General features: G+C 38.4%; 2 protein-coding genes across 2 annotated transcripts in view; one reads left to right on the forward strand and one right to left on the reverse strand.

Moving 5' to 3' along the window:
- Positions 1 to 26,254, forward strand: part of LOC131670284 (calcium-transporting ATPase type 2C member 1) — a 272,889-nt gene that overhangs the window by 41,558 nt on the left and 205,077 nt on the right. The window contains exons 3-6 of the mRNA XM_058945760.1: positions 20,080 to 20,273; positions 20,357 to 20,551; positions 20,631 to 20,787; positions 20,846 to 21,016. Coding sequence (XP_058801743.1) covers positions 20,080 to 20,273; positions 20,357 to 20,551; positions 20,631 to 20,787; positions 20,846 to 21,016 — 717 coding nt within the window. The remainder of the gene's footprint in view (positions 1 to 20,079; positions 20,274 to 20,356; positions 20,552 to 20,630; positions 20,788 to 20,845; positions 21,017 to 26,254) is intronic.
- On the reverse strand, positions 23,992 to 25,122 carry LOC131670285 (uncharacterized). The gene is made up of 2 exons (XM_058945761.1): positions 24,264 to 25,122; positions 23,992 to 24,180 (listed from the first exon to the last, which is right to left on the reverse strand). Exons 1-2 carry the CDS (start codon positions 24,978 to 24,980, stop codon positions 24,169 to 24,171), a joined length of 729 nt encoding a protein of 242 aa, XP_058801744.1. The 5' UTR covers positions 24,981 to 25,122; the 3' UTR covers positions 23,992 to 24,168.

The following is a 26,254-nucleotide window of genomic DNA, read 5'->3' on the forward strand; positions in this document are numbered from 1 at the left end:
CAAAATTAAATTGACGTGTTTCCGGATTTAAAAAAAAATATGTTTAAGGGGTGTTTCACCCTCTAGAAACCACCCCTGTCAAACTATCAGCAGGTTAATCCACCTAACCCTGGGATAAACAAGTTTAGTCGTTTGTTATTTCTTGAAATAACTTAATCCTATGCATGAGCGAGGTACCTCAACTAACCAACCTGCCTCAAACCCATCAAACCCCCATAAACCACTCTTACCGAACCACATGCAGGCTAACCCACCTAATCCTGGGAAAAGTAACTTTAGTCGTTTGTTATTTCTTGAAATAATTGAATTTTACACCATAAGCGAGTTATCCCAGCTGAATCACATACCTCTTATCCACCTACCCCTAACCTATCTAACCCCCACCCTTATAAAACACCCTTACCGAACTACATGCGGGTTAACCTTATATAAATAGCGAAAAATAAATGTATTTCTTGAATAACATTCATGTTGCATAACAATATGTCCCAAGTATTACAAATTTTATGTAATAATTATTATTTTCTTTTCATTATAAATACAAAAAAGATAAAAATAATTAATAACGGCTTATAAATATTATAACGGGGGGAGGTTATCTGAAAAATGGGAAATTTATTTAAGAACAAACTCCCACGATGCAGAGCAAACCGCCGCTCCGTTAAACACGTATGATAGTACGTGTATTCGCCTTAAAGTCAGATGATTTATCCTAGTTGTCTTCTATCAAACGGAGTTGAACTCACCTTAAGTCACGTGTCTTGCGACACTCGATGACTTTTAAGTGTGAGCGACTTTACTCCTAATCTTCTTAATCCCCTAGATGTAATTGGATTAAAACCTAAGCATTTTCAATTACTTAAGCTACTAGGAAAATTAAAGGACAAAAACGGCGAATAAATTTAAGACTTTAATTAATAAAAATCACTACAGTCTTTGTAGGGCTGAAAGACTAACGCACGCGAATAGGATTTTACAATTAACTATGTTCGGTGAGAAAGAGAGAGAGAGAAGATTCGAATTATACCGCGAACTAACGCTCGACGCGAATACAAAAAAAAATAACGCTAACATGATTAGACAAAATAGCGAATGTATTTTGTATCGCATATAATGACGGAAAGTGCACCTACCATTCGGTGCAATTACGGTGACTAGCCGTAATTGTTGATGCAAAATATCAACTGCCACTGCCCCTCGATTAGTCAGCTACGTTGCCTCGATCTGCCTTTATCTGCTGCAATCTGCTGCTATCGCACCGCTGCTTGCTACTGCAATACTATCGTTGCACACACGCATGTAATTGTCCCAAGGAAACTTTATTTTTGCGAAACTAAGTGCGAAACACAATCGGTGGTAAACTCGCGAGCAGCTGAGGCGTAACTGCTCATTCAAAAGATCGCGTGCCCCCTCTCTCTCTTAACTATTAGAACTAGCGCACGAGAAGCAGAATCGCGAACGGATCGATTAATTAAATCGACTACCGTTGCAATATAAAATTTGAGACTAAAATAAATTATAAATAATTATTAACTATTTTGTTTTTTCGAAATTAATAATAACAGTTATAGTATCAGTTTTTTTTTAAATATTAGTTGCATTGTAGTACATATAGCTGTGTATAAAAGAGTGTAACGGTCCTGTCTGATTTCTCTCCTATTTTCCTCTGCAAAACGGCAACCCGTCACACACGAGACAATTAGAGAAAATCGGTAATTGAGCGTAGGCGCTTTTCACACGTATATGCAAATGTGTTAGGGCAACTCTGCGAAAACATTACCATATAAGGAGCGTGACGTCACGACCGTGGGAAAATTTATTGTTTACAACAGAAAATCGTTAATTATAAAGTTTTTTAAACGAACAAAAGTATTTCTTAGTTAAATTTGATGCGCTGATTCTGAATTTCATATTGATATAACTTTCAAATCGATATTTGTTAGTCAAATCTAATCTACAAGTTAACATTGTTGCTTATTTTGCAATAAACAATGATATTGTTATTTCGAGCATACGATTACAATCTCGACGTATTGAAACAGAAAAGCAAGAATTTGACACTTTGATAACTAATTACCCATTAAGTTATCAATAAATAAACAATTTATAATTTTTTTAAACAATTAAAATGACACGGTTAGATAGAAAATCGATCATAAGTATCTGTAAAATTGATGATTATGATTGTTACTAATTTGCTGATTTTTAAACCGCTAAAAAAGAAAATTGCAAATCTGTTTTTTAATTATTATTTAAAATTAGAGAGCAACATTAATCATCTTTTATATGGATAACAATCTTCTAACCACAAGCGATTTTTCCATGTAAAAATTTTCCATAATTTTATTGTAAAAATGGCGTAATTTGATTATTAAATTGTATAGCTTATAACTTTAAGAGGCGATTTTTCCTAGAGATGCAATTTGTGTTGAAAAATTCATCTTTTCCAGTTTAATTTTTTAAATCGCATAATTGTAATTTCGATCGAGCCATTTTGCGATAAAACGTGTACAAAATTTGCGTCAAAGACAAAAATAGCGTTGTAGGAGCTACCAAGCGTAGAAAGGAGCCCATTTCGCATGTATAAATTCGCTCGTCGCTGCGGCAAAAGGACTCACTTTCCTACCTTGCTTAGCAGCGCGAGCACTGTGTAGAAATAAAGCCTCAGCTATTTCCTGAGACGAATTTCTTTTCAGTGGTTAGCCTGTTGAACTCCTTTCCTAACGATCTCTAAGAGCTCAACTCATGAGACTATTTCTCTCATGAGAAAAAAGCAGCCTTAGAGATCTTCCCTCCTGAAACATATCGATTGTTAAGAAGTCAAATTGAGTAGTAATCGCGGCGCTGTCGGACCTCTCCCCGATAAATGCGATTGCTATCAATTGCACTTCGAAGCAACTCATCGGGTTGGCAAGCCTCGTGGTTTGCCACTCGAAAGATTTTCTTTTGATTATTTAGATTGCGCGCGTGTCAACTTCTTGCTTTCCTCGGAGACGTTATTGCGAATTTAATGTAAAGAGTCCGAACTAGTATTTAATAACGCGAGATATATTCAAACGTTACAAGAGTAATAATAATAGTTATTATTTCTATTTTAATCATTTACAATTTGTCAATGAGAAAAGAAATTATAACAAATAATTGATTATATTAATAGTTATAAATAGTTAGTATAGTCTCAATTCTTATACTTATAAACTGTTTACTTTTTTCAATTTTCACTTGTGCTTTAGTTTACTTTGTGTTGGTACTTTACTTTGCTGTATACTTTATCTTATTTACAATTTTGTCTTATCAATGGCTCGAAGAAGATAAGTTATATCAAATCTACGCCCCATACGATAATAAGACATCCAATACATATTTCATTATTCATATTAGTTGAAGATAAGTCAAGTATTTAAAAAGTTAAAGTTTTTTTTTAGTGCTGGATTTATAAATAAACTTATTTCTATATTTACATACAAATTTTCCGAACACGAAAATAAAGTACATAATAAGAAGAAAAGTTTTTGTCTACTACGTAAGTATTTATGTCACTTATCATATATAATTTCATTCAAATATTTTGATTTGTAAACATGTGAAATATAACTGTTAAAAACGTATGATCGAATTCTATCTATAGACTAGGTTTTCTTTTGTCTTTTGTAAAATTATTCAACTGCAAAAAAGATTATTTATATCTTGATTTTGTTTTAGATTAAAACATGAAGATCAATCCTTTGAACGTAATTAATTTATTATTAGCATATTTTCAAAGTTTACAAATACAAGATAGCGAGATTAATTTCAAAGAAATTAAATTGTCGGAAAAGTTGAAAGAAATATTGATAGATGCCATGTATGAGTTTAATGATATTAATATGATTGTTGATAAAGAGACGTTAAACTTTCATGAAGATTATAAATATACTGATGCTAAAATAATCGAAGATAAAGTTCAATATCATTTTCCTGATCCTGATTTTGCACCAACAAATCAGTGCACAAATGATAATGAAGAAATCACATTTGATTATAAACAAAGAGCCGTAGAATTTTGGAGGAGCGGAAAAAACAAAAACTTAAAACTGGATACTGCACAATATAGATTCAAAAAAGTTTCGTCTATAAGTCAACTTAAACGTTGGGCGAAAACAATTAATAAAAATGGAACTTACCGAGAAAAAATTGCGCATATTTACCAATACACGTTTGATAATTTAAAAGCCGCTATTGCAGCTGGTACGATAGTGCATGATGGAGATATACGGTATATGCAAGTTCAAAAAATGATTGGTCATGAAGATATAAGATTTAAGGTTTCTCAAAATTGCTTACTAAATTTTAAAAAAGCTCATAAAATAATATCTAGAAAAATAAATAAATTTATCACCAAAAAAACATTAGAAAGTAAAGAAGAACTACAAACTAATGTTGATGCTTTTGTAGCTGATGTTAAATCATGTATACCAGAAATCGGTATTGCAAACTTTTATAATTCAGATCAGAGTGGTTTCCAATTAGAAATGCACTCGGGAAGAACATTAGCAGTTGAAGGAGAAAAGCAGGTGCAATGTCTGGTACAGTCGGTTTCATCGACAACGCACAGTTATACAATTCAGCCAACTATATCAGCAACCGGGAAACTTTTATCACCATTTTTTATAGTATTAAAAGAAAAAAGTGGTCAATTCGGTCCTATAGTGGAATCTTCATTATTTAGACCAAAAATGTGCATGTGGAAGCATCTAAATCTGGAAAATTAACGACAAGTTAGTATATTTTTGTTTATTATAATGCATTGACATAAAAAAATTTTGACATTTTTTTATTTTAGATCATTTTAAAATTTGGTTGAAAGAAGTTTTTTACCCAAATGTTGGACCTCAATCTGTACTTTTACTCGACTCTTGCAGTGGACATTGCGATAAAGCTGTAAGGGAAACGATGCCGACAAACAAAATTGTTAATATAAAAAAAATTCTCACAGGAACGACGAGGAACATCCAACCACTCGATGTTTATGGATTTCGTATGTGGAAGAACTTTGTTCGACGTTTATCAGATCAAGTAATTTTTATGGACTATGAAATGAATCTACATTTAAGAAATAACATGAAAATGCAGTTTCTTGTCCATAACCAGCTTTCTTCATCAAGATATACAAATATTTTTAAATACGCTTGATATAAAAGCGGCTACATTGCTGAAAACCAGCTAAAACAGATAACCCTGTTGATTTTAGTTTTGGAGATTCTTACAATATACATTGCGAAGTAGAAGCATGTAAAAATGTTGCTATAATACGGTGGATTGGTGTAAAAGATCATTATGTTTTAAACACTTTTTCGATGATTATCATTTCTGAAAGGAATTCGTTGAATGATACATTTTAATTTATCAATAAATAAAAAAAAGAAAAAGATGAAAATTATTATGAAAAATCAAAATATATGTAATATCGCGTATGATGGCTCTTACGTAAATATATTTGTGTATCTACATACGAATATAAATATATATGTATAGATCTATAAATGATAATTAGATCTCGTGTTATTCTCGTGTTTATTTTTAAGAGATATTTCTCGCTATTTTGGTACTATTAAAATAAAATGTATTAAACATATTTTTATTTGTCATAAATTATGTTTGAGCTACAGATATATTTTATCAAAAAAAAATGGGATACCCCACGTACGGTGTAGAAATCAATTATTTTAAGAAAAAGCAACTGATAAACTCAATTCTCCCAAAGTTAGGTCTATTAGCCTACATTTGGTTGAGTAAGGGTGGTTTATGGGGGTTTGGTGGGTAAGAGGCAGGTTGGTTAGTTGAGGTAGCTCGCTCAGGCGTAGGATTAAATTATTTCAGGAAATAACAAACGAATTATCTCGTGTTTCCCAGGGTTAGGAGGTTTAGCCTGTTTGTGTTTCAGTAAGGGTAGTTTATAAGGGTGGGGGTTAGATAGGTTAGGGGTAGGTGTATAAGAGGTATGTTATACATCTGAGATAACTCGCTTATGGTGTAAAATTCAATTATTTCAAGAAATATCAAACGACTAAAGTTACTTTTCATAGAATTTGTTGGGTTAGCCTTCATGTGGTTCGATAAGGGTGGTTTATGGGGGTTTGGTGGGTTAGAGGCAGGTTGGTCAGTTGAGGTCACTCATACATAGGATTAAATTATTTCAAGAAATAACAAACGACTAAACTTGTTTATCCCAGGGTTAGGTGGATTAACCTGCTGATTTTTTGACGGGGGTGGTTTCTAGGGGGTGAAACACCTCTTAAATATATTTTTTTAAGGGGACCTATCAATGTGACAGCCCAAAAAAAATCGATTTTTCAAGAATTTTTTTCTCAGCAAATACTGCGTATAATCAAATGAACCTTTTTTTCCCCTTAAAGGTATGATTCGAAAAAATAAAAAAATTTTTTTTTAGTTTGATAAAATGTTTATTTATTTATTTATAAAATAATTAGGCAACATGGAAAAAAAAAGTTGTTGGTTGGCGTGCATGATTCTGGCTGTTCTGGTCATTTGAAACAGAAATTTCAAAAAGTTTCTTAAATTGTTATGTAAATTAAAGGTAATGAACCTCTGAATAATTATTTTATAGAAAATTAACAAAATGGCGACGTTTCTCGCAAAAGTGGAAGAAAGGTCTTTTTTTTGTACGATTAATCGTGTGTAACTTTGGTTAGGTTCAAGCAAACATTTAATTAGAGGTTCATTCCCTGCATTTTATAATTCTGAACATTTTCCAGACAGATTCAAGTTGATACGATCAACCGTTCTTGAGTTATCGTGCACGCTAGTTACAAAAAAGTGGTTTTGAGAAAAACGCGTTTAAAGTTTTACAAGATAAAAAGTTCAAGAAAAATTACTTTTTCAACTAATTAGCTATACCCGGACCATACATTATTCCTTCCTCATGGTCAAAGAGCTCTTTCTTCAGAAGCTCTGGCCTCTCTTCTACGTATTCGGACTGCTTTTGATGAAAATGCACTCCGCCGCTCAGCTTGATCGAGGCGTGTATTATCACACACATCGGCGAACGTGCTGCTTCGAACTCCTATGTGCAGCCCATAGTTTCTAAAATCTTTAGGATAGGTTTCTGGCTTTCGTTAAAAATACAAGCTGCAGTCTGGGTGGCAACTTCTAATAATTTTTTGCCATAAAAGACTTGTTGTGGAGCCAAACGCCAGACACAAGAATTGAAACTTTCGTTATTATTCTGAGTATTTGATCCCAAACATCTCTCTAAAAGTTCATCTTCACTTAGATCTTCGTAAATTGGTTTCAAAATATCCTGTGTTTTTTTATCCAGAGCTGGTGGATGAGAAAATGAAGTTCCCTTAGCTTTATGCTGTTGCCACTTACACCAGGAACTTTCACCTTCAGGACAGAAATGATGTTGAGGCTTTGCATCGGTGGAAATTTAATGGTAATAAGTGGCCCATATTTCTCTCCGCATATCGTCCACGGAATCAGGATGACGTTGTATTACTAAACCATAGTACAAGGATAGATCCTGCATAACTTTGTTAGTGAGAGTCTAAGTTTTTGGTTCATTCTTAGCTTTTCCTCTTTTTTTCGGAGCTACTTTTTTTTCTTCACTCTCAACCTGTTTCTGAGCTTTTTTCAATTGCGTGAGCTGTTTTTTTGCTTCTTTTGCTCTTCTGTACATTCTTTTTTTCACGTGCAAAACGCATTCTTTTTTTCTTCACGATAAAGTTATCGCCGTAAGGAGAGTTCTCAAATAGATTTTTGAATGTTTTCGTATCTCTATCTCCGATGTAATAGGCATACTTTACACTGTGATTTTCTTCCGATCGCTGGAACATTTCGATAATACCATCGACCTCCATCTTACCAGCACTACTATGGTGATTAGCTTGACAATCTGGCTCGTGAGTTTCAAACCAAGCATCATACTCTTCTGTATCCGTTTTTCCACTCCATGCATTGCATGCATTACAGAAACTGGATTTTACGATGGTATCCATGATTTTATTTGAGTATTTCCCAATGAGAGATACAATACCAAGAAGAGAAGAAAATCCTCTCTTGGGTCACGAACCATCACCAGAAACGGAGAGTTCGTTTTATGGAAAGCCAGTTTGAACATTCAATTCTTTTTCTTCTCGAACAGCTTTACGAATCACCATATCGTACACAACACTTACGCTTTCAGCGATGGATTTTAGAATATTATAATATGAATTGCTATTGAAACTCTTAGCCATTTCCATATATCCACAAAAATAGTTCAATCCTTGTAAACCAACGCCAATCATTCGCATAACGTACACAAAACGCCGGTTAATTTCATAGGCATTATTTATCATATGACACGAGTTTATGTATCTTTCACCACACATACACGGTAATTTAATTTTGAAACCTAGCCCTCTTTAACCATATTTTGAAAAATTAATATCACCGTTACATGTTTTTCATTTCACCATGGTTTGGAGTGAAGAAAATACAAGAAAAAACTGAATAAAACAGTAGCTTACGGCATCACTCGTACTCACATCACAACTATAATCGTTACTTTCTCTCAATTTACGTGCTGATGTGCTAGTAAAATTTGTACCAACTTCATCGGAATGTTGATTTCCGTGAAAACACCTTTTTTTAGGGCGACTTGGTCGAACAGAAGAAAATTTTGAACTTTTTCTGGGCATTTTCAATGAATTATACCGGAGAAGCGATGACGCTCTTATTCCGACAAAATATCAAATAATACTGGTCGTTTCAAGAAATCTTTACCTGAAATCAAGGAGGGGAACATCTCCTTTGTGTATTCATAAGTATAGGACCAGGTGTAAACACAAAGCAACCGTACGAACCTCTAATTCGTTCTTGCTCCGAAAGCCGAGCGCGCGCAGGTAGCGAGCGCGGTACATTCTCACTTTTGAAGCAGTAAAATCGGTCAATAAGGTAGAATTCGACCAAACCGACTGTGGGACATCAATTCTGGAGGTAAATACTATTGAAAAATGCATACAAAAAAAATCGATTTTTTCAACCCGTCACATTGAAAGGTCCCCTTAAATCCGGAAATACGCCAATTTAATTTTGGTATTTTCTCATTATCAATGCCATTTTTAAATCACTCGAGCTGATTTACTATATTACATGTCGTAAAACAGTACAAAAAATAGTGTATTTATCCCTATTAAAAAGGGGGTTGCAACCCTTCGGTATAAATGTTATGTCCTTGAAAGCGCCTTTTTATAAGAAATTTTTTAACGTTGAGTTTACTGAAAAATATTCATTTGATGCTGAGAAATATTAAAAAAACTGATTTTAGGGGTTGATTTTCAGGGTGGATTTCACCCCTTAAAACCCTTATGGGCCGATAAAAAAAAACACGTATCTAATTTTTTTTCAAGTACTACAACATATCCCAAAATCATTCAAATCGGTGAGGTCAGGTTAGGGTGGTTCCCTTGTTAGGGCACCGGGTATATCAAAGTTACGAAATCCCTTTTTAACGAAATAGCGAAGTTTGTTAAGCAAATTACGGACTTCGGTACTTGTTAATGTTGTTTTATCTGAAGCTGTTGTAATACGAGATTCATCTTTTGGCCTTTTGATAAAACTTGACTTTTGAGTGCCTCTTACAGCATTGAGATTATTCCTGAATAATTATGCAGCAGTTGACGAATACACGCAGCCTAGCTTCAGATGGTATAACAACATGACTCTTACCTGATAAACGACAAATAAGGGAACGACTTTCAGTCATTTCTTTTAGTAGGACTAATGTGATGTGCTGATCAACATCCATTTCTTGACTTATTGCGTTTGACTCCGTATTAGCCAAATTTCCTACCAATGTAGAGTTACCGTTACTTGATGACGACGGCTGCGGGCCCGCAATCCCACCCTGACCAGACGCCGATTCTAGGGTTCCTAATCCCTGTCTCATAACTTTATTTCGTGTGGTTACCATAACGACATGACAGCCGTCACTCAGGGACTCTGACAGATAGTAGAACAACTCCGTTGCCCATCGTCACCACATGGAGAGGCCGTGGTTGCAACCACATCTTACGAGCATAGTTGAAATATATACGAGGTGTGTTCAAAAAGTAAGGTGACTTTTCAAATTTCACGGGCAACGTACTTTTGATTATCGATTTTTTTGTTTTGTTATGTTGGTACACTCTTCCCGAACATCTGTACCAAGTTTCGAGTGTATAGTATTTTTTGTTTGGTTGTGAGAGGCGTAAAGGTTATAAGCGTTTTGCATGCTTAGCAATTTCTTGCTATCGAAAAATATGAATCAAAGGATTTGCATCAAATTTTGTGTAAAAAATAAAATAAAGTGCTCCGAAACACTTGAAATGTTGACGGTGGTATACGGTGAAACTGTTCTGAGTAAAAAAAATGTTTACAAGTGGTACAAACTCTTCCAAGATGGCCGGGAAGATGCCAATGACGAGCCTCGCTCTGGACGCCCAAGCACGTCAACAACTGATGAAAACGTTCAAGCAGTGAAGAAAATTGTTCTGGAAAATCGTCGAATCACTATCAGAGAAGTTGCTGAGGATGTTGGTATATCGCTTGGCTCGTGCCATGAAATTTTTTCTAACATTTTGGGCATGAGACGTGTGTCAGCGAAGTTTGTTCCGAAATTGCTAAATTTTGACCAAAAGAACCGTCGCATGAGCATCGCTCAAGAACTGTTGAATGATGTCAACGACGACCCAGATTTACTCAAAAGGGTCATAACTGGTGAAGAATCATGGGTATATGGTTATGATATCGAAACCAAAGTCCAATCGTCCCAATGGAAGAGCCCAGATGAGCCAAGACCGAAAAAAGCACGCCAAGTTCGATCAAATGTCAAAATTTTGCACACTGTTTTCTTCGATTACCATGGCGTGGTGCATCAGGAGTTCTTATCATATGGACGTACGGTCAATAAACAGTATTATCTTGAAGTTATGCGCCGTTTGCGATAAGCAATACGAAGAAAACGCCCAGAATTGTGGAAAAACAATTCATGGCTTTTGCATCACGATAATGCCCCTACTCACTCATCTTTGCTTGTGAGAGATTTTTTGGCCAAAAACAACACCACAATCATGCCTCAGCCACCATATTCACCGGATTTGGCCCCATGTGACTGTTTCTTGTTCCCAAAACTAAAGAGACCTATGAAAGGACGGAGATTTGCAACGATTGAAGAGATAAAGACTGCATCGCTGGAAGAGCTCAAGGCTATACCGAAAAGTGCTTATGAGAAGTGCTTTGAGGATTGGAAAAACCGTTGGCATAAGTGTATTGTATCTGAGGGGGATTACTTTAAAGGGGACAACATAAATATTGATAAATAAATAAATATTTTTTCTTAAAAATACAGTCACCTTACTTTTTGAACACACCTCATATATATAAATACAGGGTGAGTCATTTTAATTTCCCCAGTCTAATAACTTTTGAAACAAGCAAATTACGCAAAAATGTTTCAGACCAAAGTTGTAGGGGTTCAAGGGGGACATCTAGGGGTGACTTTGAAATTGACCTTGAGCTTGACCTTGACGGTTTTCTCAAGGTCATTTCTATTTTTTTAATGGAAACCCCTATTTCTGATCTCAGGATCAGAAAGAGCGGGAAATTTTACGTTCAAGTATCTATTTAGTTTTTTTTCATAAGAACATAAACAATATTTCAGTTTTTACTTAAGAAATTGAAGCCGCTTTCAAACATCAAAAGGTTTAACGAGCATCGAAGACCTTTGTCGTACTTCTATTCTCAATGTGAAGCAAAGGTCAAATTCTTGAAAATTCTCTTATTTTTGTTACATTTCGAGGCGAAGCTTTTATCGCATATGACCGTTGTTAAATAAACTTCCAAAGAATAAGGGACTGACCATGTACTAACGATGCTGATGTTTAAGATCATAAACTTCCTATCTTTAGCACTACCCAGGAACAACGACGTGGACGTAATAGGATTATGTTCCCTCTGGGGTGCTTTATTAACGTGAGTCCCCTTGCCTCTCACGATTCGGGGTGCTTTATTAACGTGAATCCCCTTGCCTCTCACGATTTGGGGTGCTTTATTAATGTGAGTCCCCTTGCCTCTCACAATTCGTGATGAAACTAGAATAAACTTATTTCCTATCGGTTTTGCTCGAAATTATTACCATTTACGTCGATGCATTGCCTGAGCCTCTGTTCGAAGCTTTCAATAGTGCGCAGTAAGATATCTCTAGAGATTTGTCTACATGCAACTCTAATCCTTTCTATCATATTCTCCCTTGTTGTGGGCGCTTCGGCGAACACAGTATTTTTTAAGTATCCCCAAAGGAAGAAATCTGGGGAAGTTAAGTCCGGTGATCGTGCAGGCCAAGCAACTGGACCACCTCTTCCAATCCACCTTTGTTGGAAATTTCTATTTAAAAACTCTCGTACAATTAAAGCGAAATGCGGTCCTGCACCATCCAGTTGTATCCACATTCGACGTCTAGTCTCAAGATCTACGTCTTCAAGTAAAAGTGGGAGATGATCCCTTAAAAGTTCTAAAATAGCATTGCCGTTGACGTTTTCTTCAAAAAAGAATGGCCCGATGAGATGACCATTAACTATTCCACACCATACATTTACACTCCAACGATGTTGATTATCGACTGGTCTGTACCAGTGAGGATTCTGATCAGACCAATAATGACTGTTGTGACGATTCAATTGGCCAGTACTATGAAACGTAGCTTTATCAGAAAAAAGGACATAATTAAAAAAATTCGGATCCTGCAAAATCATCTGTAGAGCCCACCGACAGAAATTTACTCTGTTTCTCATATCATTAGCGTTTAATGCTTGCGTTAAGGTAATATGATACGGATGATATCTATTACTTCTTAAAATTCTAATAACGGTTCTTTGAGGTATTCCTGTTTCTCTCTCTATTTGTCGGCTGCTGATATGAGGATTTAGGTGAACCAATCCTAAGACAACCAAAACCCTAGCATCTCTATCATCATACTCATGTCTTGGTCGACTTCTTCGTAGATGCCCTTGTCGAGCTCTTTCTTCAAGACGATAAATGGTACGGTGATCAGGATGGCGCCTTTGTGGGTATCGAATTCGATACAACCTTGACGCTTCACGGTAATTACCTCTACATTCTCCTAAAATTCAAATCATATCAACTATCTCTGTTGGGGTAAAATCAGCCATATTTAAAAGATTTTTTCAAAAAACCTCAATACAAATCAACAAAGGCAAAGATCATAGAAAGGTGATACAAATTAAATATTACTGAAAACAGAGGCAATATTGTCCAAATTAGATTTCATATGATCGATGGCAATAAGAAAGGTCTCTTATTCAAATATGAAGAAATAATGATAGTGATACAATGAACACAAGCATGGTTAAAACAAAAGTAATATTTAAAGCTTTTTCAAAATTGAAATCACGACTGAACGTATTGCGATTACTTTCTAAACGACTTCCAAATGTAATAGATTCTTCATTGAACATGAAATTTATCCTTATGTATTTAACTTTTACTCTTATTTCTTTGCAGAACATCAGATTGATACTGAAATAGTTTCATTAATTTAATAGACTTGTAATAGCAAATTATTAGCAACAACTTCCAATATTTGAAATTTATTAATAATAATCATACAGTCCGGTGAAAAATAAAAAAGGATAGGGAACGGAAACAAGAATAGTCCCGTAAAATTTAAAAAAATTAAATTTAAAAAATTTTAAAATTTAAAAAATTTAAATCCTGTAAAATTTCCTGCTCTTTCCGATTCCGAGGTCAGAAATAAGGGTTCCCAATAAAAAAATAGACTTGACCTTGAGAAAGCCGTCAAGGTCAAGCTCAAGGTCAATTTCAAAGTCACCCCTAGACGTCCCCCTTGAACTCCTACAACTTTTTTCTGAGTCATTTTTTCGTATTTTGCTTACATTGTTCGATTCTTGTTCCAGGATAGTTTTGACCTTAGCATGACCTTAAGGGTTTATTTTGACCCATGTTAAAAGATGTTATCTGGATGTAAAATTTCCCGCTCTTTCCGATTCCGAGGTCAGAAATAAGGGTTCCCAATAAAAAAATAGACTTGACCTTGAGAAAGCCGTCAAGGTCAAGCTCAAGGTCAATTTCAAAGTCACCCCTAGACGTCCCCCTTGAACTCCTACAACTTTTTTCTGAGTCATTTTTTCGTATTTTGCTTACATTGTTCGATTCTTGTTCCAGGATAGTTTTGACCTTAGCATGACCTTAAGGGTTTATTTTGACCCATGTTAAAAGATGTTATCTGGATGTAAAATTTCCCGCTCTTTCCGATTCCGAGGTCAGAAATAAGGGTTCCCAATAAAAAAATAGACTTGACCTTGAGAAAGCCGTCAAGGTCAAGCTCAAGGTCAATTTCAAAGTCACCCCTAGACGTCCCCCTTGAACTCCTACAACTTTTTTCTGAGTCATTTTTTCGTATTTTGCTTACATTGTTCGATTCTTGTTCCAGGATAGTTTTGACCTTAGCATGACCTTAAGGGTTTATTTTGACCCATGTTAAAAGATGTTATCTGGATGTAAAATTTCCCGCTCTTTCCGATTCCGAGGTCAGAAATAGGGGTTCCCAATAAAAAAATAGACTTGACCTTGAGAAAGCCGTCAAAGTCAAGCTCAAGGTCAATTTCAAAGTCACCCCTAGACGTCCCCCTTGAACTCCTACAACTTTTTTCTGAGTCATTTTTTCGTATTTTGCTTACATTGTTCGATTCTTGTTCCAGGATAGTTTTGACCTTAGCATGACCTTAAGGGTTTTTTTGACCCATGTTAAAAGATGTTATCTGGATGTAAAATTTCCCGCTCTTTCCGATTCCGAGGTCAGAAATAAGGGTTCCCAATAAAAAAATAGACTTGACCTTGAGAAAGCCGTCAAGGTCAAGCTCAAGGTCAATTTCAAAGTCACCCCTAGACGTCCCCCTTGAACTCCTACAACTTTTTTCTGAGTCATTTTTTCGTATTTTGCTTACATTGTTCGATTCTTGTTCCAGGATAGTTTTGACCTTAGCATGACCTTAAGGGTTTATTTTGACCCATGTTAAAAGATGTTATCTGGATGTAAAATTTCCCGCTCTTTCCGATTCCGAGGTCAGAAATAGGGGTTCCCAATAAAAAAATAGACTTGACCTTGAGAAAGCCGTCAAGGTCAAGCTCAAGGTCAATTTCAAAGTCACCCCTAGATGTCCCCCTTGAACCCCTACAACTTTGGTCTGAAACATTTTTGGTCTGAAAATGAGGTTAAAGGTCAAAGGTTTTTGGTGCATTGGGTGGCCCACTCTATTCTGAACAAATTTTGTAGAGGTCATTTTTCGATATCTTAAAAATTAAAAAAACGCTTTTAGGCAGTTTTTCAAGCATTTGACCTTAAATCGACCTTCTCAAGGCCATGAAAAAAAATTTAAAATTACCGTTTTGGACGTAAAATTTCTCGCTCTTTCCGAATCCGGGGTCAAAAATGGGGGTTCCTATTTAAAAAAACAAAGTTGACCTTGAAATGACCTTGAACATGACCTCCAAGGTCAAATCCAAGGTCATAGAAACATGGCCCCCTCAAAGTTGAGTAACTTTTGTCTGAAACTTTTTTCGATAAAACTCACTCCAATCTAGATATCTGAGTGGATCACTTAAAATGGGCCACCCTGTATATATATATATATATATATATATATAGCTGTGGGTAGGTTTTTGTTTGGAACTTTTTATCCGTTTTTTTACGTTCTTGCCTTCAAATTACCTAGAATCTGATATGGTGGAGGTTAACGGACCTCGGATTCGAAATCATCGACTTCAAAAACCTGCAGATTTATCTTTCTGGATGTTTTTCTATTGGGTTGAGTATTCACCCAAAAAAACTGCATACAAGAGGTAAACTCTTTCTTTTTCTAAGGTGTGCTCGGGGTGAATAGAGGGCCGAGGTAAATCCGTTAGAGTGGAATCGATTCCTTATTGTTAATAGATACTGTAGGAATTTTTTCGAATTTTTTGGGCTAAATCAAAATTGCCTCAAAAACCCGTCTTAGAGCCCCCCTCCCCTTTGGAATAAAAAACGTTCTTACAAAGGAACATTCCCAACCATCCGCCTTCAATTTTCTTACAATTCAGATATGTTATACTTTATAAAAAAATAAGGGACACGTATTTTTTTATTGGCGGAAAAAACTGTCTAGGGGGTGAAAAATACCCTCAAAAGTCCTTTATAAGAAGTTTATAAGAATATATAAAAGTCTTTTATAGACAAAACCTATATAATTAATTCACTTTTTTATAACGAATTTTTTAAACCTTTTGTTGTCGAAAAATATTCATATAAACCGAAGATATTGCTGTAATAGTGTTTTAGAGGTAGTTTTTGAGGGTGATCTGCAGCCCTTACATTTATTTTCCTACAGACTAACTGTGTCATTGTCTAACCCCCTTTTAAATGTCACAGCATATGGAAAATCAGCAAAATTTGTGATCGGAAACTATACATATAGTATCAATAGGGTTTAGGGGTAGTTCACTCTTGAAATATAGTACATAAAAATGAAAAAACGACAAAACACATTAATTTTATTTCATCATTTCCTAGATTAAAATTTATTTTTCAATTTTATTATGATAATTTTGTGATTCTGTACACAAAAAATCCACTCAAAAATGTAGTTTTTCCCCTGTACATCGTTTAGGTTGCAACACCCCAAGTCCAAAACTATGCGGTTTTGTTGTTTTTAAGTAAGAAATTTTTTCCATTTTGTTTCATCAAAGAAGATTCATTACAACCAAAGTTACTGCTGTTTAACTGTTTTTAAGGGTGACTTTTGAGGGTGTTTTTCACCCCCTAGACAGTTTTTTTCGCCGATAAAAAATTAGGTGTCTTCTTTTTTTATAAAGTATAACATATTTCAATTGCAACAAAATTGAAGGCGGATGTTGGGAATATTCCCTTGTTAGCGTCATCTCATAATTTTCATAAAAATATCACCAACCCTACTTTCAGTGCTCGTTGTATAACGGATTTTATTATTCCTTCGCCGTTATAATCGAGAGAATTATTCGATTGACTGCTCGGCAAAAAAAAAAATCAGTTGAACGCCACAAGGCAAGTGCAATTTCATGTGTATGGCCAAGCCTCGTAACTCACACTTACAATATATTCGTCTTGTGGCCCGCGTAGAACGTTGTGGATTGGCGCAGCTGAAAGCGCGAAATATGTATACACGAGCGCAGTGAAACCGCAGGGAAATGGGAAAAGATTCAAGCAATGGAGAAAGACCCAACAAATTATCTTTTGCAACGGTAGTCGATTTAATTAATCGAACCGTTCGCGATTCTGCTTCTCGCGCGTTAGTTCTAACAGTTAAGAGAGAGAGGGGGCGCGCGATCTTTTGAATAGGCAGTTATGCCTCAGCTGTGAACGCGAGTTTACCGCCGATTTGTGTTGCACTTTGTTTTCGTCGAATAATTAGTTTTCTGGGACAATTTCGTGCGTGAGTGCAACGGTATTCTCGAGATAAAAAGCAGCAGCAAGTAGCAGTGCAGAAGCAGCAGATTGTAGCTAATTGGAGGCAGTACAAGGCAGCGCAGCTGATAATCAAGGGGCAGCGGCAGTTGATATTTTTGCAATAACAATTACGGCTGATCCCCGTAATTGCATCGCATGGTAGGTGCACCTTCCGTTATTATAAGCGATATAAAATACATTCGGTATTTTGTCTATTCGTTATAGCGTTATTTTTTTGTATTCGCGTCGAGCGTTAGTTCGCGGTATAATTCGAATCTACTCTCTCTCTCTTTCTCACCGAATATAAATAATTGTAAAATCCTATTCGCGTGCGTTAGTCTTTCAGCCCTACAAAGACTATAGTAATTTTTATTAATTAAAGTCTGTTAAATTTATTCGCCGTTTTCGTAATTTAATTTTCCTAGTAGCTTAAGCAATTGAAAATGCTTAGGTTTTAATCCAACTACATCTAGGGGATTAAGAAGATTAGGAGTAAAGTCGCTCACACTTAAAACTCAACGAGTGTTACAAGACACGTGACTTAAGGTGAGTTTAACTCCGTTTAATAGAAGACAACTAGGATAAATCATCTGACGTTAAGGCGAATACACGTACTATCATACGTGTTTAACGGAGCGGCGGTTTGCTCTGCATCGTGGGAATTTATTCTTAAATAAATTTCCCATTTTTCAGATAACCTCCCCCGTTACACTTTATATAAAAGAAAATATTTAGAGCGTACAAGGTATCATGCGTAAGCAGCGCAACAAAGAGAGAGAAAGCGGATAAGCGGAGAGAGAGAGAGAGCCCAATTACGAGATAGTATTTACATGTTTGTCGACCATGCCCTTTGTAAATGTCGATGCCCTAGTATCTACACGAAATCGCCTCGCGGGTTAAACTGGTTACAGTGGTGGCGGAGTGTAGGGCTCTTGATTTTGTTCAGACGTCCCAGCACTGTATTGGCAAAGGAAACATTCACCACTGTACTAGCGAGAAAAAGGTACTACCACAAAGTAATCTATCTACTGGTATCTTAGCTCTTTCCGTGCAAGGCACTGCCGTACAATAAAGAAAAAAAGGCTAAAGTTATCCACGCGAGCAGAGACACGTGTTGTCGGCCTTAAGTCCACCAGCTAATTGCCGCTCGCGGTGTCTCTTCTTTCATCTCAGTCTTAGTCGCGCGCGTCATGACCTGTCGAAATGCTCTCAGCGCGACGTATATGTTAGGACATATTGCTCTCTCTTTCTTTTTCTCTAACGCGACTCTCTGTTGTTCTCTCTCTCACACACCTTTTGGCTGCGTCGGCTGCTGCTATATATATTAAGATTTGTAGTATAATATAATAGTATAATATTTATATAAATACATAAGAGGGCAGAGAGAGAGAGAGACATAATGAATGAAACTTAAATTTGTTATAGTTGCGAAAATAAGTACTTAATAGATAAATTTTATTAATTATGTTTTTTTTTCTTTGGACTCATTTCAAATTTTTTTCTTATTATAGTGATACTAATGTGTCATAATTTGTAAGTTTTGATTATCTTTTATCTAATTATTTTATATTTTTGTATTCAATTAAATTTTTTGGTTAAATTTGGAAATGTTGACTATTCATTAATAGTGATTTCCTCAGAAGTTACTGAACCAACTACTATATTTATTTTATCATCAATTTCATATTAATTAATGATGAGAAGTACTGACGATATTTGTGGTAGTTGTTTTTTATTTTTCGAAATTTTAATTTTGTACTTGTATGTTTTTTAGCCTTGAAAAGAAGGATAAATTAATTCCTCGAAATGTTGACCGATAAATTTTTGTGAAATACGTATGCTCGAGAGGATTCAAGTAGTGTATGAAAATTATTTATTTTATTTCAAAATTCATTTTATTTCATTTCAAAATTATTCATCTATACGTAAATTAAATATAACGTGAGCATCTCGCAAGAGAAATTATTTTAATCTAATTTTTTCTTATGTCTTATGTGAAATTCAGTACAATGAACTAATATTATACTAGCCGTACTTTAATTGTTTATTTTACCATATTTCATAAAAAAGAATAAGGAATAATGTTGAAATTACAGTAAACTCTCAATCTCACTTTCATCTTTGATTTGTTTTATTTACCAGCAATATTAAATAAAATTATTAGTAAATAATAATTTTTTATATTTTTTTAGTTATCAATAAAGCATGTACTATGAAGAATCGTTTATTCAAATAATTAATTAGCAAAATTGGTCTATAGACATTAAAGAATGCGTGTGTGCTTGATTTGAGGTCTAGACAAATGATTCGAAAAAGATTAGAATTTATTCGAAAGTTCCTGCATTCTTACTTGGACCCTTCAGCGATAGAACAGCTTCGATTTAAAAAGCTTATTCAACATAAGAACAATTTTTGTTAGAAAATTGTTATGACTTTTAACCCTGTTATGTTAATTTTAATCTATGTAGAATATATTAAATTCAAGAGATAATTTTTGTCAGCTTAAAAGTCAATTATAGTTTATTGGTACATTAAGCAATTTTATATTTCAATTGTAATAGGTTGTGTCAATGTAATTTGTTCCGACAAAACAGGCACTATTACTAAAAATGAAATGACTGTTACAATAATGATCACATCTGAGAATTATGTTGCGGATGTCACTGGTGCTGGTTATAATGCTAAGGGAGAAATCAAATTGCACAAATGTGATAATGTAGAACTGGCCCGTGCAGCTATTAGTAATATGCTTGAAGTAAATATTTATAAAAAATAATATATAATACATTCCTAAATGCGAGATCATTTGAAAACTCACCTTTTAAAATTTTATTCTAGGTGGGTTGTGTATGTAACAATGCAATTATTCAAAATGATACTTTATTGGGTCAACCAACCGAAGGTGCTATATTATCAGCTGGTATGAAAAATGGTATGTATAATATAAGTGAAAAATATCTTCGTATACAGGAGTATCCATTTTCATCTGAGCAAAAAATGATGGCTGTTAAGTGTGCAGCAAAATATGGAGAGGTACATAATATTTTAGGAATATATATAGCCTATAGAGATCTTTTGTGTTTGATTTATTCACTTATTTACCTATTTCTAGAGCAAACACGAAATCTATTTTGTTAAAGGAGCTTTAGAAAAGATTTTGCCGCAGTGCACAAAATACTCTATCAATGGTCAGATGTATTCTCTAACACAAAAAAAAGAGCAAGAATTTTTTACTATAGCTTATGATATTGGTCAACGAGGCTTAAGAGGTATTAATATTTTTATCAAGTAAGAAGATATATTGATACATTTGGAAACTTTTTACAGTTATTGGCTTAGCTCGTGGATCATCGCTTCAAGATCTAGTATATGTAGGTTTAGTTGGAATATGTGATCCACCAAGACCTTATATTCGTAATTCAATATCTTCTTTGATGGCCAGTGGTGTTAGGATTAAAATGGTTACAGGTGATGCTAGAGAAACAGCTGCAGCCATTGGTAATACGTAACTTTTTTGTTGAGAAATTTTTTATTTAAAATGTTTGAAAATATTTGAAAAGTTACTTTATTTTTATTGTAATTGAAAAAAATTATTTTTTTTTTTTAACAAGGACTTTCGGAATCCTTTTTGCGGATTTTCCTTAGTCTTGCTGACTAAGGGGTTATGTGGGACTCCCCGAAAAAAAAACAGGCCTACCCACTAATCCGCTAAGGTTCTGTCTGTGTTCATCCGTTCGTGTCGTTCCTCCGTACCTCGTTACGTCGCGTCACTTTGTCTGCTCAGTCATCTGTCAGGCAGTCGTCCGCGTTCTAACGTCTCATATAGGTAGCGACTAAGCGCCTATACGGCTTTATTATTATTGTTGTTATTATTATTATTATTATTATTATTATTATTATTTTTTTTTTTTTTTTTTTTTTTTTTTTTTTTTTATGGTGGTAAAAAAACAGGATAAATCCTCATGGACCATAACGGTTGGAGTGTGACGGCAGTTCACCGAAGCTACCCACCTACACTCTCCCACCCGCCGTGTGACGTGACTCGCTGATCCTCTCAGACCGGGCTGTTTCAAGCGATCTATCAATCGAACGCAAGGAGCCTCCGGGTCGTCGAAGACCAGCTGACCGCCCAAATCCCGCTTCTCTTCAACCGGAGGGTAAGCCATCCGGGGAAGAGTAGTAAAGTCCACCTACACCATTCTCCAGCGGGGAACCGCGTAAGCATTACTTCCCGCTGGAGAACCGCGTCAAGTCCTCTCGTTGTCCACGGGTCCTGTATCGTTTCGTTACGTCCGTTTATTCACATTCATCCATTTGTTCATACCATTTACTCCCGCATTCTTCTCGTCTAACACTCGACTTCCAGGCAACCGTCCGCCTTTTTCCCTCGTAGGATAGTCTCAACGTACGTTGCCGTTACCGTCCAGTAGTCTTTGTCTTGTAGCATCTTTGCCACAATGTTGTTGGGCGTGATGTTTCCAAGCGTCGTCTCCAGTCTTTGCCTTTCGTCGTTCCAGTGTGAGCATTTGAAAAATGTATGCTCTGCGTCATCACATTTGTATCCACAGTATTTACAGTCGGCGCTGTTAACTTTGTTTCTGTCAAACAGATATTTCCTGAAGTACCCGTGGCCGGTAAGAAACTGGGTCAGGTAAAAATTCACTTCCCCAAATTGCCTCTCCGTCCACGGTCTCAGGTCGTCAATGAGTCGTCTAGTCCATGCTCCGTTCGTGCTCATCCTCCATTGTTTGTTCCAGTCCGTCATCGTCCTAGTTCTTTCGTCCTGGGCAGCTTCCGTTCTGGTCATGTCGCTGTTTCGTTCGTACACGCGTTTCCGCTCTCTGGCGAGCATGTTTATCGGGATAACCCCCGCCACCACCAGGACAGCCTCAGCCGAGACTGTCCTGTAGGCGCAGGCTATCCTCAGTGCTCCCTGTCTTTGTACGTTTGTCAGTCGTTTGCAGTATTTCTTGACCCCCAACGCGTCGGCCCACACCTCCGCCCCGTAGAGCATGATCGAGTGGGTCGGTGTCATCAGTAGTCGTCTCTTCCATTGTCTCGGTCCAAATGTATTTGCCATAAGACGACTGAGAGCGGAAGTCCTCTCTGCCGCCTTCCTCGCTGTCTGTTGTATGTGCGGCCAGAAGGTCATCTTCGTATCTAGGGTCACCCCCAGATACTCGACCGCCCCACTGGTCCGCAGCGATACCTCTCCGACTGTCATGGGAATCAGGGTATTAATCCTGCTTCCCGTCAGAAGGATGAGTTCTGTCTTGGCCAGGGCAAGGCTAAGTCCGCGTTCAGTCATCCATCTATTGATTCGTAACATCGCGCGGTTCAGAAGCATTTGCGCCAGCTCCGGGGTACGGGCTATTATCACCACAGCCACATCATCGGCGTAGGCAACCAGCTCCACCCCCGGTGGCATCGGTAGTCTTAGTAGTGCGTCGTACAGTATGTTCCAGAAGTCGGGTCCAAGGATTGAGCCTTGGGCGACTCCTGCTGTGATTCGTCTGGTCACTGTTCTGTCGGTCGTCTCGTATCGAATCCATCTGTCGTGTAGGTACTCCCTCATCACCCGCATCAGGTATTCGGGAACCCTGAAAGTTTGTAGGGCCTCCAGAATATCCCCCCACCGAGCGGAGTTGAAGGCATTCCTGACATCAAGAGTCGCGAGAAGTACTATTGGCCTCGCTCCGTAGCACACGAGCCTCGTCCGCCGAAAGGCGTCGGTCACTTGTCGAATCGCCCCTATAGTTGAGCAGCCCCGTCTGAATCCGTACTGGTTTCCTGCAAGTCCTCCGTTTGCAGTTACCGCGTTCGTCAGTCTTGGTTTCAATAACGCTTCGTAAAGTTTACCCGCTGTGTCTAGAAGACTCAGGGGTCTATAGGAAGACGGACTATTCGGCTCTCCTTTTCCTTTATGCAGGAGAACCAGTCTAGCAGTCTTCCATCGTCTGGGAAAGATGCCCGCACGTAAGACCGCGTTATACTTATCCAGGAGGAGTCCTGGACGTACGCTCACGATCTGCTGGAGGATCTCTCCCGGTATACCGTCTGGTCCGGGTGCCTTACCAGGCTTGATCGTGGACACAGCCTTAATAAGCTCTGCCCCGACAAACTCTGGCACTGTCGTCTCTTGTTCGTTCGTCATTTCTTCCGTCTCTGGTTGGTTTGGGAAAAGTCCATCTACTATTGCTTTCATGGTGTCTTTGTCTTTTGGTTCAGAAGGGCCAAGGGCCCCCAATTTCTTGGTCACAATCTTGTAGCCAAGTCCCCAGAGGTCCCGCTCCACTTCTTCACACAACTGTCTAGCGCATCGGTTTTTACTGTCCTTTATTTTAGTGGTCAGTCTCTTACGTGCCATCTTGTACGCTGTCGATAGTTCGTCCGCGTCTGGTCTGCTCTTTTTCCGTGCGCGGTTCATCCTCCGGCGGCAGGCAATGCATTCCCCACGGAGGAGGCCAATCTCGTCCGTCCACCAGTACATTGCTCGTTTGTGTGTTCGGCCCTTGCGTCGAGTCATCGTGGCGTCGCACAGTTCCGTTATCAGTTCCGTTGTCTTGTCCGTTATCCATTCGGCACGCTCCCGCAGACCAAGCTCTGCCGGGACAGACTCGGCGGGTAACGGTGCCTCCCTTAGCAGTTTGTCAAACAGCTCTCTATCTTGTCGTCGTAAGTTCCAATACGTTGAAGTCCTGTCTCTAGTTTGTCCGTTTCGTATGTTCGTCGATTGATTTGTCACCTCAAAGACGATGTGCTGATGATCGCTGGCTGTATAGTCCTCGGTCACCCGCCATCCTCTTATCCGCGACGAGATCCTGTCTGACGTCATCGTCACATCGGGTATTGAGTATCCGAAGCCCGGTCGTCTATAGGTCGTTGTCGTCCCTTGGTTGACCACTACCAGATCAAGCCTTGCGGCCATTTCCAGAAGCAGTCTTCCTCGTTTGTCCGTCGTTGTCATACCCCACTCGACCGCTCTCGCGTTCATGTCTCCCGCGACGACAAAGTCACCCGGGAGACCTGTGAGGGCGTCTTCCAGCTTACCGACTTTTTCCTCGTACACTGCCATCGTGCAGTTTGGGGTCAAATATACGCTAACGTAGGTGACGGAATCTACCCTCACCCACGCGTAATCTTCCCCCCTGCCAGACGCTTGTATTCTCCTAGCCGGTTTGCCTTTGACCCATATGGCCGACGTACCGAGGGTATTCGAGAACCAGCCGTCCTGTTCTCGTAAGTCCCACAGTTGCTCGCTCAGTATCAGTATGTCTACGTTTCGTTCCTTCGCTGTCTGTGATATAAGCAGCTGGGCTGCCTCGCACCTACGCAGGTTTCCTTGTAAGATTCCTGTCATTGTCGTGTCTGCTTCCGGCACTCCTCCAGCGCTGCCCGGTAGGCCGCGCACGCTCCCGTTCCCGGGACGTGCGCCCTCTCCGTTGCACGCGCCTCGGAACATAGGAAGCACGTCGGCTGTTTGGTGGGGCAGGCTCTCCCGACATGGCCGGTCCCCCCGCACCTCCAACAGCACTGTCCTCTGTCAGGTCCTGTGCAGTCCGTTCGTCTATGTCCGTATCCGAGGCACCGGTAGCACCTCGGGACCGTCAATCTTTCTCTCAGCCGACAGTTGACCCAGCCGATCTTAATTCTGCCCTTCTTGAGCAGTTTGTGGGCCGTGTCTCTGTCTGCTTCGAACACTGCCATACAAACGTCGTGTTTATTCGGTCCGAAAATGTGGATCTTAAAGTCCGCATCTTGTCCTGTTTCTCGTTTCAATGCGTTCTGTACATCATTCGTGTCTGTAACACAGTCGAGGTCTAGTATCTCTAGTGTCTGTCCGTGTGTCATGTCTCGTACATTACCCTCATTTCCAAGAGTAACCTGGAGTTTCTCCTGGAACTTCCGTCTTGCGTCTGCGTTACAGCGAAAGCGCATGAGGAGTCCTCCGTCCTTAGTCTTCCGATATCCCGAGATACTCACTTTAGAGCCCTCGGGATTAATCTCCGTCTTTAGTCTGCGCAGGGTATCCGCGTACGTTCGTCCGTCGTTTGGCCGTACCAGTATAACGTTGGTCCCCCCCTTCCGGCGGGAACCACCCGCACTGGGCCGGTTCTTGTCCAGCTCGGGCCGTTTGTTCCCGTGGATAGGCGTCGCCGCTGCGGATGTCGAAGCTAGTGGCCTCTCCCTCCGCGCGCCCAGCGCCACCACAGGGGTAGTCTGTTGCGTCTTCTGTTTGAGGGAAGTCGTCTCCGTCGTTTGGTCATTAGTCTTCTGTTTAGACTTCCTCTTTTTTCTGTTCGCGGAGTTCACCGTGGTCCAGCCTGACTCGTCCGCAACCCTTTGATAGGCCACGGCTTGCTCAGGGCTGGCCCCCGTGTCCTCCCTCTTTCTTTTCTGTCTTTCTGTCCTCCTGTCGTTTACGGACTCCAGGAGGGGATTTAGGCGGTCGCATTCACTCCATGCAATCTCCACCGCCTCCTTTATTACAGCCATACTAGTCGTTATGTCCGTACTAATATTTCTCTGTATCTTAGTCCGTCCCTCCATCTTTTCGAGCGCGGCATCAATGCGCCTGAGCTGCGTGCGAAACAGCTGGAGGTTTTCTGTCATATGTCCGTTGTCATTGTCCACGTCTTTCATGTCGGCGTCAGTGTTGGAGGTCTGCTTTTCGGAGCCCTCGTTTTTCCGCGCAGGTGGCACTTGTATGCGCCGCAGCGGTACCGTCACGTCTCG

The sequence above is a fragment of the Phymastichus coffea genome, unplaced genomic scaffold (assembly GCF_024137745.1).
Source record: "Phymastichus coffea isolate CEN01 unplaced genomic scaffold, Cenicafe_Pcof_1.1 PCOF00107, whole genome shotgun sequence".
NCBI lineage: Eukaryota > Metazoa > Arthropoda > Insecta > Hymenoptera > Eulophidae > Phymastichus > Phymastichus coffea.

Bases quoted from the DNA above. Each gene is read 5' to 3' on its own strand.
- LOC131670285 (XM_058945761.1), bottom strand. From the start codon at position 24,980: ATGTTCCGAGGCGCGTGCAACGGAGAGGGCGCACGTCCCGGGAACGGG.